The 20,528-nt window shown below is 39.5% G+C and overlaps 1 protein-coding gene across 1 annotated transcript; it reads right to left on the bottom strand.

Annotated features, from left to right (window-relative positions):
- Positions 1–1,028: 1,028 nt before the first annotated feature.
- Positions 1,029–19,804, bottom strand: RBM11 (RNA binding motif protein 11). Its single transcript, XM_006078283.4, has 5 exons — positions 19,455–19,804; positions 15,028–15,190; positions 13,641–13,713; positions 5,488–5,584; positions 1,029–2,568 (listed from the first exon to the last, which is right to left on the bottom strand). The coding sequence occupies exons 1-5, from the start codon at positions 19,707–19,709 to the stop codon at positions 2,257–2,259; spliced, it is 900 nt and encodes a 299-aa protein (XP_006078345.4). The 5' UTR covers positions 19,710–19,804; the 3' UTR covers positions 1,029–2,256.
- Between the last annotated feature and the right edge of the window lie 724 nt (positions 19,805–20,528).

Raw genomic sequence — 20,528 nt, forward strand, 5'->3', positions numbered from 1 at the left:
GGCACAAAACATATTAAAACTGGCCTAAAATGTTCCCTTGGGTTTCCCAGCTGGTAAAGAATCTGCCTGCAGGGGGCACTTTGATCCCTGGGTTGGCAAGATCTTCTGGATAAAGAAATGGCAACTCACTCCAGTATTCTTGCCTGGGGAAATCTCATGGACAGAGGAGCCTGGTGGGGTACAGTTCATGGGGTTGCAAAAGAGTCAGACACAACCGAGTGACAGAGTGACTAAACAAGAAAATATTTCCTTAACAAAATTCAAGAGCAGAAGTCAGACTTAGAACAAAAATTTGTTTTACTGTAAATTCTCCTCTGCCTCCTTCTTATACTCACCTTTACCTCCAGCTCCTTATTCCTGACTCCCCAGAATATCTTTTAGATCCACCTTCTCCGAATCCAGCTCCATTTCCTCAACTAATTCTTTTAATCTCTCAAACTTCTATGGCTTCCCCAGAAAATCTCTTGACCACCTAACCACCTGCTTTAACTTCCCTTTCTTTACAATAATTACAAGAGGTTTTTTTAAAAACTGACTTTAAAACATAAGGTAGCTGTCATTCATATGATTGTTGTCAACCAAGAAATAGGGGTCTCCTGCATTTCAGGCAGATTCTTTACCAACTGAGCCATCACGAAGACACTAGTGTAAACAGGTGAATGTGCCTTTTGGTTGGTTGACTTGGTAAAGTTGACATTCAGATAATTCCAGCCTGTGATGAAAGAAATTGCAAGAACTCCTTGCAGTTCAAAGATTTTAACTCATGTAACAATATTTCAAGATAATTTTCTTAACCTGGTACTTGTTAAGATATTTCTTATGTGTATATATTTCCTATAATGCCAATTACAATGAAATAATCTGGGGCTTAGGAAATTTGCAAGGTCTAAGAATTGAAGAAAATGCAGAGGTGAAGTTAATGTGTTTTACATATATATCACTTCCTATTTACATAGAAAGATATTTTCCCTTTGGTATGATTCTAAATTGCAAAAATGTTCATTTAAAAAAAGGTCAGCATTTTTAGTTTGAATATTCAGCAATATGTAATTATACAGATCAAGCTACATTAAGCAGAATTTACATTTTCACATTTGTCAGATCAAAACAGACTAATATTTACATTTAAAACATGACTGCATTGTATAATCATAACCAGAAGTTAAATTCAGCTACTAATTTTGCTAAAAATATTTTATTATTTTAAATAATAATAAATATCTATAAGGTGCTATGCAATACACAAAAGAAATATCAAGGAATGGTTAAAATTGGGTGGTTAGCTCCTAATGAGGGTGTGATCCTTTCAACTGGATTCAATAAATAAATATTTTCAGCATTCTAGTTTATGATGAGCTACAAAGTTAACAAGATTGTCCAAATAAATCATTAATTTTACATGTAGTCTGTTTATTCCTGCAAATAAATGGTCCAGAAGTAGGAAAGCTGATTTTACGATAAACATTAAATATCATACAATAGTGAAATTTTCTACTGAAATCATTGTTCATTATCAAGATCTAAATGTGTCCGATATATGCTTTCCAACCTGTATGGCAAAAGAGGTGGACAATAAATACTGATATAGCCAAGTAATTTTTATAAAATGCAATTAATAAATAGGAAGTCAAGAGCCATGTATTCCTAATTATATATAATCATATGAAAAGGAAAGGAACCAAAGCTAGCCACATGATAATCGTCTTTCCTTTGGTATCACTGTTGTATATCCTTGTATATGAAGTAAATATGTATGAGAGTAAGGCTGAGACAAGATATTTAGACATAAAAAAGTATCAGTAATAAAGGAAACTAAACTCTGCTTATTCTCTCTTCTTAGGAAAAACATGCAAGTCAAAGATTTGTATTAGTTTCATTCAGAAAACTGACCATTCCACTTCTAACTTCAGCTGAGGGTTACAGGCAACAATATAGGAGATCATGGTGCATTCTCCATGAGTGCTCAGTAAGTGACTTTTGATTAATGGTTTAGTGTAAGTTCATCATTGATACTAAAACATAACAACTCAAGAGCGAATTTCTTGTTAACAACACCATTACAAGTACAAAAAGCACATTATATTGTTTTTAAGATTTTTGTCCTTCAAGACAAAAATTAAATACAAATCAGGTATCATATTGTTATATATTTCAAAGAAGACAAGAAAGCCATGGAATTGGTCCTTTAGTGGAATACAGATTTTTCTTTTAACAGAATGAAGACTAGTAGAGACACATTTCATTTGAATGTACATGCTAGTATCTTTTTTTCTTACACTTTTGGAGCTTTGGGCTATATTCATCTCCTCTGCTGTTTTCTGTGCTACTGTCGCTATCACTGCTTTGTTTCTGCCTCTTTCGTTTATTTGTCTGGTAAAGGTCTGAGTCACTTGGTTGCTGCTGAGTCCATTCGTAAGAGCTGGGTCCCGCCTCCAGATCTGACCCATGATTCAGGGAGGAAGATGCAGAAGTGCTACCAGGAAGTGGTGCTGTCATCTCGTAGTAAGGAAGCTGCAGTGCTGGGTAGTGGGCAGGCCACTGCTGTGGGAAAAACCCACACACATTCACCTACCAAAGCAAGCCCACAAAGGAGAAAAAAGACAAAGTTAGAGTTCACATTTATTATACAAGTAACTATGAGCACACCAAACCATGTGTCAGTAAGGAGGACAGGGATGCAGTAGTTTCTTTAAACGATTGACAAAGATTCCAGCTGGTGTATAGCGTACTACAGTACAGATCAGTGCTGTCCTAAAGAAATATAATGTAAGCCACATGGGTAGTTTTAAACCTTCTAATAGTCACAGGACGAAAATAACAATGAAACAGGTGCAATTTAAATCATATATCTTGTGTGTGTGCTCATTTGCTCAGTTGTGTCTGATTCTTTGCCATCCCATGGACTGTAGCCCACCAGGCTTCTCTGTCCATGGAATTTCCCAGGCAAGAATATTGGAGTGAGTTGCCATTTCCTACTCCAGGGGCTCTTCCTGACCCAGGGATTGAACCCACATCTCCTGTGTCTCCTGCATTGGCAGGTGGATTATTTATCACTGAGTCACTTGGGAAGCCCTAATATATTTTATTCCCAAATGTCCAAAATATTGTCATTTCAACATGTAATCAATATAAAAATTATTCATGAGATATTTTACTTTTTTATACTAAGTCTTTAAAATCTGCTGTGCCTTTTATACTTATGGATGTGGTTTAGTAGCTAAGTTGTGTCTGACTTTTGTGACCCCATGGACGGTAGCCCACCAGGCTCCTCTGTCCATAGGATTTCCCAGGCAAAAATACTGGAGTGGGCTGCAATTTCCTTTTCCAGGGGATCTTCCCAACCCAGGGGTTGAATCCAGGTCTCCTGCACTACAGGTAGATTCTTTACTGACTGAGCTACCAGGGAAAGAAAGAAAGAAAGTGAAGTCGCTCAGTCGTGCCTGATTCTTTGCGACCCCATGGACTGTGTAGCCTACTAGTCTCCTCCACCCATGGGGTTTTCCAGGCAAGAATACTGGAGTGAGTTGCCATTTCCTTCTCCAAGGGAGCTACCAGGGAAGCCCTATATATTTACATATTTATACTTATATTCAAAAGCATATTCAATTTGGATACTAAATTTTCATTGAAAATATTTAATCAGAATTTAGATTATAAAAAATTTAGTTGAAATAGTAGCTATACATACCCAAGTTTTTTTTTTGCAAGCATACTTCAAAGTTTTGCAACAACTGCATCAAGTTTCTGTTCCTAAACTTAAACTTTAATTAAAATTAAGTAAAATGAAAATAATCAATCCTTATGGATGGCTGATAGTCACCATATTTTACAGCACAGCAGTCAATTCTTAAGATAGATTAACTCAAATTTCTAGCAATTTAAAGTAGATTAAGGACCTATTTGCAGGGCAGGAATAGAGACACAGACACAGAGGGCAGACTTGTGGACATGGGAGAAGAAGGAGAGGGTGGGACAAATTGAGAGAGTAGCATTGAGAGAGTAGTAATAGAAAAAAATACATTACCATGTGTAAAATAGACAGCTAGAGGGAAGCTGCTACAAAACACAGGGAGCTGAGTTCACCTCAGTGCTCTGTGATGACCTAGAGGGCTCGGATTCGGTGGGCAGGCGAGAGGCACAAGAGGGAGGGCATATATGTAGACTTAGGACTGATTCACGTTGTTGTGCAGCAGAAACCAACACAACATTCTTAAGCAATTTTCCTCCAGTTAAAAATAAAAAATAAATTAGTAACCAGTAATGCTGAATGCGGCAACATTAATACTTATTAATATTTTTGAATGAAAGTATAAATAGTAGACTGTGGACAATGTGATCATAAAGTTATCTACTTCCATTAAAAAAGATTAATAGGGAAACCAAGCTCTCATGTGTGCGTATGTGTATGTATGTATGGCTCATCTCATCAAAGAGAAAAATAATGCCACAAAGAAGATATTGATGGTTTTAGATGAGAATTGGCTGTTTATTACTATCTCACCATAAACAAGGAACGGGCTTTCCTGATGGCTCAGCGGGTAAAGATTCTGCCTGTAATGCAGGAGGCTTGGGTTTGATCCCTGGGTTGGGAAGATCCTCTGGAGAAGGAAATGGCTACCTACTCCAGTATTCTTGCCTGGGAAATCCCATGGACAGGGAAGCCTGGTGGGCTACAGTCCACAGGGTCATAAACGAGTCAGACACAACTAAGCACAGACCGTATTTTTCCAAAAATTAAATTATCATTATGTTTACATAAATTATTCATTATGTTTACAAAGTGAAAATGGCTATTTGAAAAATCTGAAGATCATATGTATGTTGGATGTTTGCAAGAAATCTCGTGTTAATCAGAATACCTGTGTTACAGTCCCACAGCTGTCCTTAACAAGTTGTATAATCTTGGGCTTTCTGATTAATCTCTGAACCTCAATTTTATTATGTATATAATGAGAAGTTAGAAGAAAACATTTCCTAAGTTCCCCTTTAACAATATAGTCCACCACTGTGATTTCTAGGCCAGAACCACATTTTTGAGAGTCTTTGGAAATAAGGTAGTTTACTCTACCAATTGAGAAACTTTGTGTTTAGTTAAAATAAAAACCTATGTACAAAAGCAGTATATGGTGATTGATGCTACATTCTATCAAAACGCTTCATTAAACAGTATTCAATTTTAGAAACATACCTTTTAAATTTTAAAAATACAGTCATTTAAGTGATTCAAATTTTACTTTACCACAGTGCATTATCACTTGCATCTGCCATTTTTCATTCATACACTGGCTGTTTGCAGAGATAACATGTGTGGGATTTCAGATGATCGATTTCAGATTAAAGAGCAGATCGCCACTGGGGCACAGTGCTCAAGGCATATTCTGCCTTCACTCTAGGCTTCGAGTTGAGCTTAAGTTCCAAGCAGTTTTCATATCCTTTATAGTTTGTATTATCATGTTATATTTTCAACCAAAGGCATATCAAACTTACCATCTTCTGAAAGAGAAAATATTCTTGAGATAAAGATGCATTATTAATTGGAGAGAACTGCATGGAAAAGGAAGATCTGCCCATGGCTTCTTCATTTCTTGAGGGAGGTAAAAGAAGAAGTAATATGAAGTTAAAATTCCTATGGACAGAGGTACTCTAGTCTTAGAAAAAAAAAAAAGAGACAGCTTCATAATTAAAGAACTTCTCTAAAAGCTCAATTAAGATAAATTAACTTTAAACATATTACACTGATAATATAGTGACAGAGCAGTATCTCAAGTCTTATTAATTACCACATACTGAAATCTCAATATTTAGAGTCACATTTGGCTTTCTGATAGGAAAATGTTAATCAATGTTATAGTTGTATAAAGGCATAGAACACTCAGATATGAAGAAAGCAAAGTAAGTCAATAATAATCACCAAGCATACACTCAATCTTCTACAAATAAAAAAAGGTGAAAAAATAGGAATTTTTTCAATTCATTTTTGAAGGTATTTTCACTGTTAAACTAAAAAAATTATGCTCTTTGTTAAACAGGCTGCTGATATTAGCATGAATCACATATTTGCTGATTTCTTCCACACGGTGATAGTGGTAAAGAACCTGCCTGCCAGTGCAGAAGATGTGAGAGACTCGGGTTCGATTTCTGGGTTGGGAAAACCCCCGGAGGAGGGTATGGCAACCCAATTCAGTATTCTTGCCTGGAGAATTCCATGGACAGAGGAGCCTGGGGGGTTGTGGTTCACAGGGTTGCAAAGAGACAGACACGACTGAAGTGATTTTGCACACATGCACAATCCCTGATTACATCAGAAGTGTCCAAAAATTTCATTTATATATGTAATGTTTGCATCTATGGAGATCTCTAATAAATCCCAATGTTATATGTACTGGCTGGATTCTCAGCTAGTCCTCATTATAGCTAGTCTTCATTCTACTTGCTCCACAGTATGCCACAATTTTAACACTAATACTGCTAATCTTAGGACAGGAAGTTTACTGTGGGAAGGGTGAATTAAAACAGGCAGATGGAGGCAAAGACAAGGGCAGGAGAACAACAAGAAGCTGTCAGACGGATAGGTGTTGGTTCATGGTGAGAGCAGGATCACAGAAGCCAGCGGAAAAGTGGGTTTCAGCGAGGAAATACTTAGTGTTGGTTGTTAGAGTAAACTGGATAAGCATTAGAGCTACTCTATCATTGATCAGAAGATTCCTGACAACAAACTGTTCGAAGAACAGCTTCCAAACAACAGTGGGGTTAAGAAGTGAATAGGAAGTAAAGATGTGAAGGATAATTTTTCAGTGAGAAGAAGGGGTAAATATAACAGACTGATTTGGAGACAAAGTTCAAGGAGACGTGAACATGTGTTTGCAGTAAGTGATGGTAAAGAAACAAGATAAAAAGCACAGTGAGGTTATAGACTGGGAAAGATGTGACCCAGTAGCAGAGGTCATGAGATTAGCATCATTATAAAAATAGCTGCAAAATTTCTAAAACCACTATCTTTCCCATGAGAATTTCAGGGCGTGCATATGTTTCTCCATAGAGGAGTCACATGTAAATTGGGAAGTCACAAGTTGAACTGTGTCAACTCAAAAGTTATATGTTGTAGTCCTAACACCAAATAATTCAGAATGTGACCTTATATGTGAGAGTTAGACTAAAAAGAAAGCTGAGCACCAAAGAATTGATGCTTTTGAACTGTGTTGTTGGAGAAGACTCTTCAGAGTCCCTTGGACTGCAAGGAGATCAAACCAGTCCATCCTAAAGAAAATCAGTCCTGAATATTCATTGGAAGAACTGATGCTGAAGTTGAAACTCCAATACTTTGGCCACCTGATGTGAAGAGCTGACTCATTGGAAAAGACCCTGTTGCTGGAAAGATAGAAGGCAGGAGGAGAAGGGGATGACAGAGGATGAGATGGTTGGATGGCATCACTGACTCAATGGACATGAGTTTGAGCAAGCTCCTATTGGTGATGGACCAACAGGGAAGCCTGGTGTGCTGCAGTCCATGGGGTCGCAAAGAGTCAGACATGACTGAGCAACTGAACTGAATTGAGACCTTATTTGGAAATAAAGTTGCTGCAGATGTAATTAGCTAAGAGGAGGTCATACTGGAGTAGGAGGTGCTAAACAGGCATCCTTCTTTATTATAGTCAAAGGGGAAACTTGTGGAGACAGATGCACACAGGGAGAACATCATATGGAGATGAAGGCAGAGAATTGGGTGATGCTTGTACATGTCAAGGAATATCGATGATTGCCAACAAATGAGGGGAAGAAGCTATGAGAGAGGCACTGGATTCCCTGGTGGTTCAAATGGTAAAGAATCCACCTGCAATATGGGAGAACTGGGTTCAATCCCTGGGTTGGGAAGATCCCCTGGAGGAGGACATGGCAATCCACTCTAGTATCCCTGCCTGGAGAATCCCATGGACAGAGGAGCCTGGCGGGCTACAGTCTATGGGGTTGCACAGAGTCAAACATGACTGAGCAACCAAGTACAGCACAGCATATATGAGAGAGGCACAGAACAGATTCTTTCTCATCGCCCTCAAAAGGAACTCTAGCAGACACCTTGATTTTGGACTTTGAGCTGTGAGACAATACATTTCTGTGTTTAATTTCATTTGTGATACTTTTTATGGTGGCTTTAGCACTGAGAAGCTAAAGGCAAAGGAGAAAAGGAAAGATATACCCATTTGAATGCGAGTTCCAAAGAATAGCAAGGGGAGATGAGAAAGCCTTCCTCAGTGATCAGTGATCAAAGAAATAGAGGAGAATAATAGAATGGGAATGACTAGAGATCTCTTCAAGAAAGTTAGAGATACCAAGGGAACATTTCATGCAAAGATGGGCACAATAAATGACAGAAGTCATATGGACCTAGCAGAAGCAGAAGATATTAAGAGGTGGCAAGAATACACAGAAGAACTATACAAAAAGTATCTGCATGACTCAGATAATCACGATGGTGTGATCACTTACCTACAGCCAGACATCCTGGAATGCAAAGTCAAGTGGGCCTTAGGAAGCATCACTACAGACAAAGCTAGTGGAGGTGATGGAATTCTAGTTGAGCTATTTCAAATCCTAAAAGATGATGCTGTGAAAGCGCTGCACTCAATATGCCAGCAAATTTGGAAAACTCAGCAGTGGCGATAGAAATGGAAAAGGTCAGTTTTCATTCCAATCCCTAAGAAAGGCAATACCAAAGAATATTCAAACTACCACACAATTGCACTCATCTCACACACTAGCAAAGTAAGGCTCAAAATTCTCCAATCCAGGATTCAACAGTACATGAATAGTGAACTTCCAGATGTTCAAGCTGGTTTTAGAAAAGGCAGAGGAACCAGAGATCAAGTTGCCAACATCTGTTGGATTATCAAAAAAGCAAGAGAGTTACAGAAAAACATCTACTTCTGCTTTATTGACTATGCCAAAGCCTTTGACTGTTTGGATCACAACAAACTGTGGAAAATTCTGAAAGAGATGGGAATACCAGACCACCTTACTTGCCTCCTGAGAAATCTGTATGTAGGTCAAGAAGCAATAGTTAGAACTGTACATGGAACAACAGGCTGGCTCCTAATCGGGAAAGGTGTATGTCAAGGCTGTATATTGTCATTCTGCTTATTTAACTTATATGCAGAATACATCATGAGAAATGCTGGGCTGGATGAAGCACAAGCTGGAATCAAGATTGCCAGGAGAAATATCAATAACCTCAGACATGCAGATGACACCACCCTTATGGCAGAAAGTGAAGAACAACTAAAGAGCCTCTGGATGAAAGTGAAAGAGGAGAGAGAGAAAGTTGGTTTAAAACGAAACATTCAGAAATCTAAGATCATGGCTTCTGGTCCCATCACTTCATGGGAAACAGATGGGCAAACAATGGTAACAGTCACCAACTTTATTTTCTGGGACTCAAAAATCACTGCAGGTGGTGACTGCAGCCATGAAATTAAAAGACGCTTGCTCCTTGGAAGAAAAGCTATGACCAACCTAGATAGCATATTAAAAAGCAGAGACATTACTTTGCCAACAGAGGTCCATATAGTCAAAGCTATGGTTTTTCCAGTAGTCATGTATGGATGTGAGAGTTGGACTATAAAGAAAGCTGAGCACTGAAGAATTGATGCTTTTGAACTGTGGTGTTGGAGAAGACTCTTGAGTGTCCCTTGGACAGCAAGGAGATCGAACCAGTCCATCCTAAAGGAAATCAGTCCTGAATATTCATTGGAAGGACTGATGCAGAAGCTGAAACTTTGGCTACCTGATGCAAAGAACTGACTCATTGGAAAAGATCCTGATGCTGGGAAAGATTGAAGGCAGGAGGAGAAGGGGACGACAGAGGATGAGACGGTTGGAAGGCATCACTGACTTGATGGACATGAGTTTGAGCAAGCTCCGGAAGTTGGTGATGGACAGGGAAGCCTGGTGTGCTTCAGTCCATGGGCTTGCAAAGAGTTGGACACGACTGAGCGCCTGAACTGAAATAGCACTGGTGGCTGAGACGGTAAAGAATCTGCTTGCAAGGCCAGAAACCAGGTTTTGATTCTTGGGTTGCAAAGATCTCCTGGAGAAGGGAGTAGCAACACATTCCAGTATTTTTTCCTGAAGAATCCCATGGACAGGGAAGCCTGGAGGGCTATAGTCCATGGGGTTGCAAAGAATCCGACACAACTGAGTGACTAACACAAGCACACTAATACAGGAACTATTTACTAAAAGCAGAAAGTATAAGAGGTAATAACAAGCACAAAAACACATTTCCAAGGAAGACTAGTGAAAGATGAGGGTATGACAAGAGCAGCATTCTCTGTACAACACTTCTAGGACACTATGACCTTTTCTCATCCTTCCTTTATAATGCAGCACATACTAGAAGAATAAGGTATTACCAGTGAAGTGGAGTATTATGGAATGTATACCTATCTCTGATCTTTTAGCCTAGAATTTGTGATAATGAAATGCATATCAAATAGAGGTAGAACATGTATGAGTTACTGCTATCTTCTAGTTGTTTATCTAGTCTTCTTCTGCCCCACACCTAGCAATACCTTGTTTCTGTCCAAACTCATATGGAAAAAGAGGTATCTTTTCCCATTAGAAGAATAAGGCAAGTTTTTATGTAACCTAAATGGCTCAATTCATGAGTCCACAGTTCCTTTCATACCAAAGAAGTGAATCACCACCACCTCCTGCCAACATTTGCTCAAAGTACTCACTGGATACTAGCTGTATGCCATTTTAAATACCTTGAAACTATAAAATTTGACTCTTTGGCAATAATTGTCTTCATTGTAGATATGAGGTACAGTGTGATCATTTGTCCAGGGTTATACTGTTAATAAAGTGACAGAGGCAGGATTCAGATTCAGATAGTCTGATTTCAGCACCTACTTGTCCCGATTTCATTGATTTAGAAATGTGGGGGACAATGAGGACGTGGAGCACACTGTGTTATGCGTGGGGCGCAGTACTTCTTCAAAAGATGAGTCTGGGTAACTGCCAGTCCTAAGAGGTCACTCTTCTATGCTTAGGAGGGTAAATATAATTAGCAGGCATGGGAGGTTCAATGCTGTTAGTTTACTTGAGAACATTCAGTTCTGCTACAGAAAACAAGAAAACAACCAGCATGGATAAAACTCAGAAGAAAAGAATATGGTAGCCTTTATGAAAGATACATTGATGGATCTGATGCAGCAGCAGAGAGAAACAGGGGCTATGAACATTAGTGTAGCTAGAACTCAGCTAATACAGATTTATGAGATAGTGATGATATTGTAATTAGAACAAGCAAGTGACTTGGAAGACATAGGCAGAATTCACAACATATATTAAATATTCAAAATAAATAATTTAGCATGTGTTAAGAGATGCCACGGATAGATTCAGTAGAAAATACGATGGAACAAATAAGACTGTTAGTCATGGGTAGAAAGGGAAGGAAAGACCAAGTCATTATCATGGTGCCACTGGGCTAAGTTATGCTGTTCTTATGTCTGCTCTGCCTAAGAAACTCAGGTAGACCTTGTGAGTATGTAGCTCCTTCTCTGGCCAGGTATATTTGCCCCTCTGTCTCTTTGAGAAAGCAAGTAAGTGAGATTAGCTCTAGGAACTTTCTATCTGAATGGAATCTCTTACTCTAACCTCAACTCTAGTGCTCGTGCGTGCATGCTTGCTAAGTTGCTTCAGGTGTGTCTGATTCTGTGCGACCCTTCTGGTTCCAAATAGGAAAAGGAGTACGTCAAGGCTGTATATTGTCACCCTGTTTATTTAACTTATATGCAGAGTACATCATGAGAAACGCTGGACTGGAAGAAACACAAGCTGGAATCAAGATTGCTGGGAGAAATACCAATCACCTCAGATATGCAGATGACACCACCCTTATGGCAGAAAGTGAAGAGGAACTCAAAAGCCTCTTGATGAAAGTGAAAGTGGAGAGTGAAAAAGTTGGCTTAAAGCTCAACATTCAGAAAACGAAGATCATGGCATCCGGTCCCAATACTTCATGGGAAATAGATGGGGAAACAGTGTCAGACTTTATTTTTCTGGGCTCCAAAATCACTGCAGATGGTGACTGTAGCCATAAAATTAAAAAGACGCTTACTCCTTGGAAGGAAAGTTATGACCAACCTAGATAGCATATTCAAAAGCAGAGACATTACTTTGCCAACAAAGGTTCGTCTAGTCAAGGCTATGGTTTTTCCTGTGGTCATGTATGGATGTGAGAGTTGCACTGTGAAGAAGGCTGAGTGCCGAAGAATTGATGCTTTTGAACTGTGGTGTTGGAGAAGACTCTTGAGAGTCCCTTGGACTGCAAGGAGATCCAACCAGTCCATTCTGAAGGAGATCAGCCCTGGGATTTCTTTGGAAGGAATGATGCTAAAGCTGAAACTCCAGTACTTTGGCCACCTCATGCGAAGAGTTGACTCATTTGAAAAGACTCCTTTGCTGGGAGGGATTGGGGGCAAGAGGAGAAGGGGACGACAGAGGATGAGATGGCTGGATGGCATTACTGACTCGATGGACGTGAGTCTCAGTGAACTCCGGGAGTTGGTGATGGACAGGGAGGCTTGGTGTGCTCCGATTCATGGGGTCGCAAAAAGTCAGACACGACTGAGCGACTGATCTGATCTGATGGACTATAGCCTGCCAGGCTTGTATACTGTCCAGAGATTCTCCAGGCAAGAATACTGGAGTGGGTTGCCATGCCTTCTCCAGGGGATCTTCCTGACCTAGGGATGGAACCTTCCTCTCTTAAGTCTCCTGCATTGAGAGATGGTTCTTTACCACTAGAGCCACATGGGAAGCCCACTCTAGGGCTAATAACCACACAATCAGTGGGGAAGGATGATGCAATAGAGAGAGAAACAGGTTGTATGAATATCAGTGTAACCAGAACTCAGCTAGTAGGGTCCCCTGCGTACTTGTATCCTATCCTCCAAATGTTAAATTATCCAATACCCAAAGCTTTCCTTTTGCTTTTCCCTGTATCTTTTAAATTGGTTTAATAAATGCTGTGATTTGAGCACCTTAATCTGGTTTGGGAGACTTTCTGTCCCATGACCTTTAGTATAGCTAAACTGAGAGCATCCCTGCGGGCTATGGTTGCATCAAGAAATAAGCCTACATCAAATATGAGAATATTTTGAAAATTACCATAGGGAAATTCTAAAAAGTAGTAAAATAAATAGTAGAGTGACTTAATGTTCAAAGGCTTAATTTCAAGCCTAGAAACTATCACCTTTTCATCTTTGTGCCCTTGGCAATTAGTTAACTTTTGCATCTATGTATTTATTCAAGTATAAAATATGGATAATAGTATTTCTATGATCCATCACAGTGAGACTTTGCACACTTAAGTGATTTCACAGTAATGAAAAGTACACGATAATCTATAAACAATGCTACAAATATAAATCTCTCCCACCTACTGCAGAAAATATTGACTGAATTTTAAATGAAAATACTTTCTGTCACTTTTCATGCCTTCAGGAAAAATGAATTCTTTAATATTAACCTATGTCTAAATAGAAAGGTTTTATAGAATATATGAAAACCCTTCCTGGTATTAAGACCATATTTATTTGCCTTACCTTTATGAAAAAAAAAATATTTTTAATTACCTGTAGCTGTGTGAATTTATCTTAACACAGCTTTCAAAACTTTGGTTAGCAGGTTCACAAGAGCGAGAGCTCCCTTCAAAAGAAAAAGAATAACAGATTATTTCAAGGTACATCTTTTTGGAGTTCTCACATTAAGCCATTTTCAAAAACTCCATATAAAATACACAAGATGTTTCTGACCTCCCAAGTGCTACTTACAGGGTTGCTTATATCACTTATAAGAGCGTGAATTATAACCAAGCTTTGTCCAAAGCAATGACTGTAGAAAAGAATTAGGCTGACATGGGGCCATACAAAGTATATAATGCTGCTTGCTAATACATACCTGTAAACTAAAGATGGCAAATGATCAGTGTTATTTGCCTTCTGTGTGGAAGGCATGAGTTCTCTAAACTGCACTGACAAACATGAAAGTAACCTGACAGAGGCCACTGAGCAGGTGGCTGGGGATGTGTCAGGACATGATATGGCCTGGCCTGTTTTACTGTCGGTATGAGTTAATCGGGTGGTACTTAAGAGCATGATGCAGCCAATTAATTATCTTTGTTAAGACAAAATAAAATGAAATGTGAAGTGGCCCTTTTCCTTTGCAACAAGACAACAGTGTTTTCTTATTCTTATGTTTTTTTTAGTACAGCGAGAAGCACAAGAACCAAACAAGGGGTACATTCATAAACCTGAATCATTGAGGAGGGAAGGAACATAAGTACCATAAGCACTGCAACATAAGTATAAGCACTGCCTCTATGAATCCCTCAAACTATAAAAGGGCTAGAGTAATAACGCCATGTTCTCTGGACATCTAATCAATGATGAACAGTGTTGATGTGTAGCAGGAGAAGGTGACTGAGGCCATTCATGTCAGGAAGCTTTTCTCTGTGGCTATGAAGGGTCAGCCTTTGGCCAGCTGCTTTTACAGGGCTCAGATCCAGGGTGATATGTATAACATGGTAAACCCAGGACAAAGACTAAGGCACCCACCCTATCTTCCAAATGGTAGATATTTGATACCATTGACAAGAAGATCAGCAAATAGCCTTGCTGCATAAAAGCTAGAGTTGGGTATCCCCAGTTCACTTAGATTTGTTTAATTTTTAACAGCCAATAGCAACCATCATGGCTATTTGCTGGCTGACATTAAAAGAGACCACTTTAAATTTTAATATAGAAATGATGCTATGGATTTGGCAATGTCATTGGTAGTAGTAACTAATCACATAACATTATGAATGTGTTCTGAGAAATTTTAAGAGGCTATAGGAGCACTTTTTTGGTCTTAGGCTATAACACAAAAAACATAGGAGAAAAAAAAAAAAAAGTTTACACCTCTGGAAACACCACCACCAACAAAACACACTTGGAAGATTTCATCAGTGAGAGAACCTACCAAATCGATACTGCACATTAATTGGTCTTCCATATAAACGAATTCCATTCAGCAGAGCTATGGCATAAGACACCGATTCTGGGTGTTTAAAGCAGACAAATCCAAAAGATTTCGGCTTTCCTTCTCTGTCTTTGCATATAGTCACTTTGGTTAATGGCCCAGCCTGAAAGAAACTTAAAAATTATTTTGTCATAAATCTAAATATTTTTTTACACTCAGAAAATCAACTATATTCAATTTAGGCTAAAATTCCAAATCTGTTAGCAATAACAGCTTTACATAGTTCTTCTGATCATGTATTTTCCTAACAATAAATATCATACTTCATCACACTTTCTTGGCATTTTCTGGCTCATCAAAAAACACTTATGTTGTTAAGGTCAGGAAATTTTAGGTAATAGTTCCAAATCTTAAAAAGAAAGATAGGCCTAACAACAATTTAGAGTGCATTTAAATCTAAGATTAAAATACTACTTTGCCTCCACACATATAGACCATGTTTAACTCAAAAATAACTGAAATGATAAACCCAGCATTCCTTGAGATGTTGGGTTTATGTTGCCATAAAGAAACTCCAGTACTTTGGCCACCTCATGCGAAGAGTTGACTCATTGGAAAAGACTCTGATGCTGGGAAGGATTGGGGGCAGGAGGAGAAGGGGATGACAGATGATGAGATGGCTGGATGGCATCACGGACTCGATGGATGTGAGTTTGAGTGAACTCTGGGAGTTGGTGATGGACAGGGAGGCGTGGCGTGCTGCAATTCATGGGGTCGCAAAGAGTCGGACACGACTGAGCGACTGAACTGAACTGAAAGAAACTGGTAACATCACATTAAAGCCTATTTTTTTTTTTCTGACAAGATTAAAACATTTTCACGAGAGAAATTAAGTTTCTGATCTATATAGAAACTGTATTTTAATATGGTAAGCCCATTTGGTAAATATTCTCAAAGGGAAAAGTGTTTTAATATGTTTAAGACTTTTAAGTAGGTACACTATTTGTAAAAATGAAAAATCAGTAAGGGTCTAAGTCTAATAACTGGGGAATATTATTCCATGGTATATTATTAAAATAGGATAAAATAAAATTGCAAATATTTATATTTTATTGTGATTAAAACCTATAATTAGCAATACAGAGTACAAAAGCAGAGTCAAATATTGTAAAAGAGTGCTAATTACACCCTCAAATGTCACATTTCCAGCATGACAATGATTAGAGGAAGTACTTACCAAGCATCATATAGATTTAAAGGTAGATGGCTCATACTTATTCATTGCTCTTTAATGACTGTTTGCTTTTCTCTGTTGAGTTGGATAAGTATATTAAGGAATTGTTTTTAATCTAAAGAAAAATGTTAATTATCATCTTTAAAATGATACTGTATTTAAGATTCAATCTTTCTTTCTTTATTCTCTACTTTCCCAGGGAATAGCTCATCCTCCCTTCTGGCTTCAAGAACTACCTTATCAACGAATCTATTTTTTTCACACTCATGCCTCCTTCATGCAGACAGTCTCCTTGAGAGCTCCATGTGATTATACTTCAAACTCAACACATTTGAACCTAAATTCATTATCTTTCCCCTTGAGATCTCTGTACTGTGCTGTGATTTGTCTCTCAGTTGTGAGACTGTGATCCTTTGGATTATAGTCCATCAGGCTCCTCTGTCCATGGGATTTTTCAGGCAAGAATACTGGAGTGGGTTGCTATTTCCTTCTCTGGATCTTCATGGCCCAGATTTCTTGGTTAAGAATACAAAGATACTAAACCTGATTTTCACTCTTCCAAGGATAATCAGAAATTTGAAAGAAACTAGTAAAAAGGAGAACCATATAGAAAAAAACAAATCAATTTTAATCAGTGTTTCTCCACAAGTGATATTAAATATATGAAATCACAAATGGACAGAATATGCTTATATGCTTTGAATTTTACAAATTCAAAAATATACCCATGCATTTTAAAAGATGATATTCAACAAGAAGACTTGCTGGTAGTAAAAATCACATCATAAATTTTTAGTACTTTTAAACCAGAGTCAAACACATAAATAGTGCTGCCAGTTGTCAAGATTTGCTAAGTTTTGCTGGGTTGAGCCTTTCTAAAAGACACCTCACTTTAGTAAATCGTCCCAGAATACAGAAGAGCATAGGCAAAAATAAAAACAAATGCTTTGCTGCCTGATCTAATACAGATGAACATTTAGCTAGAAATTATTAAAAAAAAAATGAGACTATCAATCTATCTAATGTATCTTGTAGTTTCACATACAACTGGTACAGATCCAGTTCCTATTGACTAGAAATAACATATGTGCATGGGGGCATTCAGGTCTATCCATCCCATGACCTCATCATTCCCACCCCCCTCTTTTTTGTTGGCTCAACATGAGAGAAGCTTTCTGGAGAAAAAGAACTATAAATTTTCTTTCTACCTCCCTCCTTCCTTCCTCTTCTTCTTTCCTTTTTTTTTTTAAGTTAGAATGATAAATTCCAAATAATACTAGGATGAAAAATAACTGCAGGAAAAGACAAGTATTAGAGTAGATTAAAAATGGCAGGTTTAAAAGGATGGCAAGTTAGAAGAATAAGCATTAAAGCCTTAAAATCCGCAATATTTTTCAAGTAATGTTTTATGTCCAGGAAATGAAACTGTGTTCCTGCAGAAAATTCTATTAAATTGTGTGCATCTGTTGGTGGCTCAGATGGTAGAGTCTGCCTGCAATACAAGAGACCCAGGTTTGATCCCTGGGTTGGGAAGATCCCCTGGAGAAGGAAATGTCAACCCACTCCAGTTTCCTCGCCTGGAGAATCCTATGGACAGAGGAGCCTCGCGGGCTGCCCTCTATGGTGCTGCAAAGAGTCGGAAAGGACTGAGCGACTAACACTTTCACTTTCACTTCATAATTAATAGAGGGGCAATTTAGTTCAGACACAAATGTAGAGCCTTTCAGAAACTACATAAATAACCCCTTTCCCCTCTGATACTCATGCTTAGCCCTTAGAATTTAGTTTTGCTATGGTCTCCCTTGGAACTTGCTCTTATTCTGATAGAGGAAAGTCACTTTTGATTTCTCTTGATATAAGCATCAGTACTATTATTAATAGTAATAGTAGTATTATTTAGCAGTAGCAGCAGCAGCAAACACTTAGGAGGTACCAGGTTCAGTTCTGTCTGATCTGGATGAGTTTACTCAGTCTTCACACCACATCATACTGTAGATACTATGACTCCCACTGACATTTGAGGAAACTGTGGTGCTGAGCTATTTATGTACTTGGCCAAAATCACATTGCAGATATCAGAATTCACACTTGAAACAACTTTGCTGTACTAAATGTCCCTGTTTTTGCACATTATTTTAAAACGTGATAATTAATTTTAAATTTCTCCTTTTAGAAAGACCAAGGACTGTCTCCAATGTGTATGCCTAGCACCTTACTTACTGTCATTGTAATTATTGATCATTAAACGGTTAAATGAACGGCCGAATGTGGATATCGCTTTAGCATGTAAAATCTATGTGTATACAGTAGGTGTATACAGGAGACATAAGTTATCAGGTCTGAAAAAGTTTTTGTAAGATCCTCTTGGTATGAAATAAAGGGAACTAGTCAGGGTACTGGAGAAGGAAATGGCAACCCACTCCAGTGTTCTTGCCTGGAGAATCCCAGGGACGGGGGAGCCTGGTGGGCTGCCATCTATGGGGTCGCACAGAGTCGGACACGACTGAAGCGACTTAGCAGCAGCAGCAGCAGTCAGGGTATCAATCGGTCTCAGTCATGATTTGGCTGCCCAAATTATGAGGAAATCTCATTTATTCTGGAGTAAAATCATCTCCTGTATAAAAGGGCTTGGGAGAGTAAGTAACGTATACGGGAAGCATTTTAAAATATATTCCTCTCATTTCGCGGGATGTAGGGCGTCAGGGTGCTTATTATCTGAAGGAATACAGTGACAGAGCTGTTTTCCGTTTTGCCTGAGCACACCGAGGCCCAGGCAGCCTCTGCAAAGCCCTGACTCAGGGCTGGGGGTTGGGGGTATCCTCGTCACCGCACACCCCAGGACTCTGCAATGGGGATGGGAAAGGGAAGGGCTGGGAATGAGGCGCACTTTTTGTCACTTCACTGCTGCTGCTGCTGCTAAGTCGCTTCAGTCGTGTCCGACTCTGTGCAACCCCATAGACGGCTGCCCACCAGGCTCCCCCGTCCCTGGGATTCTCCAGGCAAGAACACTGGACTACCCACTTGCTAACCTGGAGACAGCTGAGCCAAAGCGGAACTAAATTAAAACCAGAGCAAAGGATGCGGAGGGAAAGGGAGCCGGACTCCGGGTGGTTCAGGTGCGCCCCGCCCCTCCTGCTGCGCTTCCGGCTTGACGCGCTCCGCCCCTCTGATACCCCTTCCCTGCCGACTGTACCTGAAGGAACAGCTCGTAAAGAATTTCTTCCCGCACTCGAGCCTCTAAATTTCCCACAAACACCGTCCTGTCGGCTTCCTCCTGAGCAGGCAACATCCCTCCGGCTCGACCCCAGAATGGAGGAGGCTCCGAGGCCACGCCCTCCCTCCTTGGCTGGCGGAGCCGACGAAGAGAGTAAGAGCGGCAGGGGCGGAGCGATGCTGCGGGGCCACGCCCCCAGCACCTCGTGGTAACCGCCCACCGCACCTTTGCCATGTCCCGTATCCGACCAGGACCATGGGAGAGTGAGTGAAACTAAGATTAGTCTGCAAGGGGCCTTGACATCTTGCTTGTGGAGATCCGTTCATTTCTTCAGGGCACGACATTATTAATTCATTTTGGATGTGTTCAACAAACATTTTAAATAAAATGACTATAGAGATGAGATACAAGCTAAGCTAAGTCGCTTCAATCGTGTCCGACTCTGTGCGACCCCATAGATGGCAGCCCACTAGGCTCCCCCGTCCCTGGGATTTTCCAGGCAAGAGTACTGGAGTGGGGTGCCATTGCCTTCTCCATAGAGATGAGATAAAAGACATACTAACTTCGTTACCGAAGCTCACAGGCTAAAGGGGGAAGACTAATTTTTTTGTTTCCAAAGAGTAAACGAATAAATAATTGGGGTTTAAAATTGGTGTTTTTCATAAAACTCGTTTTGAAAGAATGAGTGCATACGTGCATGGATGTGGATAGAGTACTAGAATTAATTTAGCCAGGAAGTGTTCCCTAGTTGAAGTCTTTGAAAATGGACACAGGTTTTAGGTAGACTGCAGAAGGCATTTGCACTTGAGAAAATAGACTATACCAAAGAATACTGGAAAGACTATAGCAAGTTTTGTTACTGAAGACAGAATTTTTGAAGATGGCTGCTGGGTGACTGGGCTTCCCACCTGGCTTAGTGGGTAAAGTATCTTCTTGTAGTGCAGGAGACACAGGAGACAGGAGTTGGGTCCCTGGTTTGGGAGGATCCCTTGGACGAGGGTGTGGCAACTCACTGGAGTATTCTTGCTTGGAGAATCCCATGAATAGAGGAGA

Source organism: Bubalus bubalis, chromosome 1 (assembly GCF_019923935.1).
Source record: "Bubalus bubalis isolate 160015118507 breed Murrah chromosome 1, NDDB_SH_1, whole genome shotgun sequence".
NCBI classification, from domain to species: Eukaryota; Metazoa; Chordata; class Mammalia; order Artiodactyla; family Bovidae; genus Bubalus; species Bubalus bubalis.

Bases quoted from the DNA above. Each gene is read 5' to 3' on its own strand.
- RBM11 (XM_006078283.4), bottom strand. From the start codon at position 19,709: ATGGCAAAGGTGCGGTGGGCGGTTACCACGAGGTGCTGGGGGCGTGGC. The intron at 13,714-15,027 runs GTAGGTTCTCTC...TTTCTTTTGAAG, and splicing joins TAATGTGCAGTATCGATTTG to GGAGCTCTCGCTCTTGTGAA. The intron at 2,569-5,487 runs GTAAGTTTGATA...TTGCTTTGGTAG, and splicing joins ATTTTCTCTTTCAGAAGATG to GTGAATGTGTGTGGGTTTTT.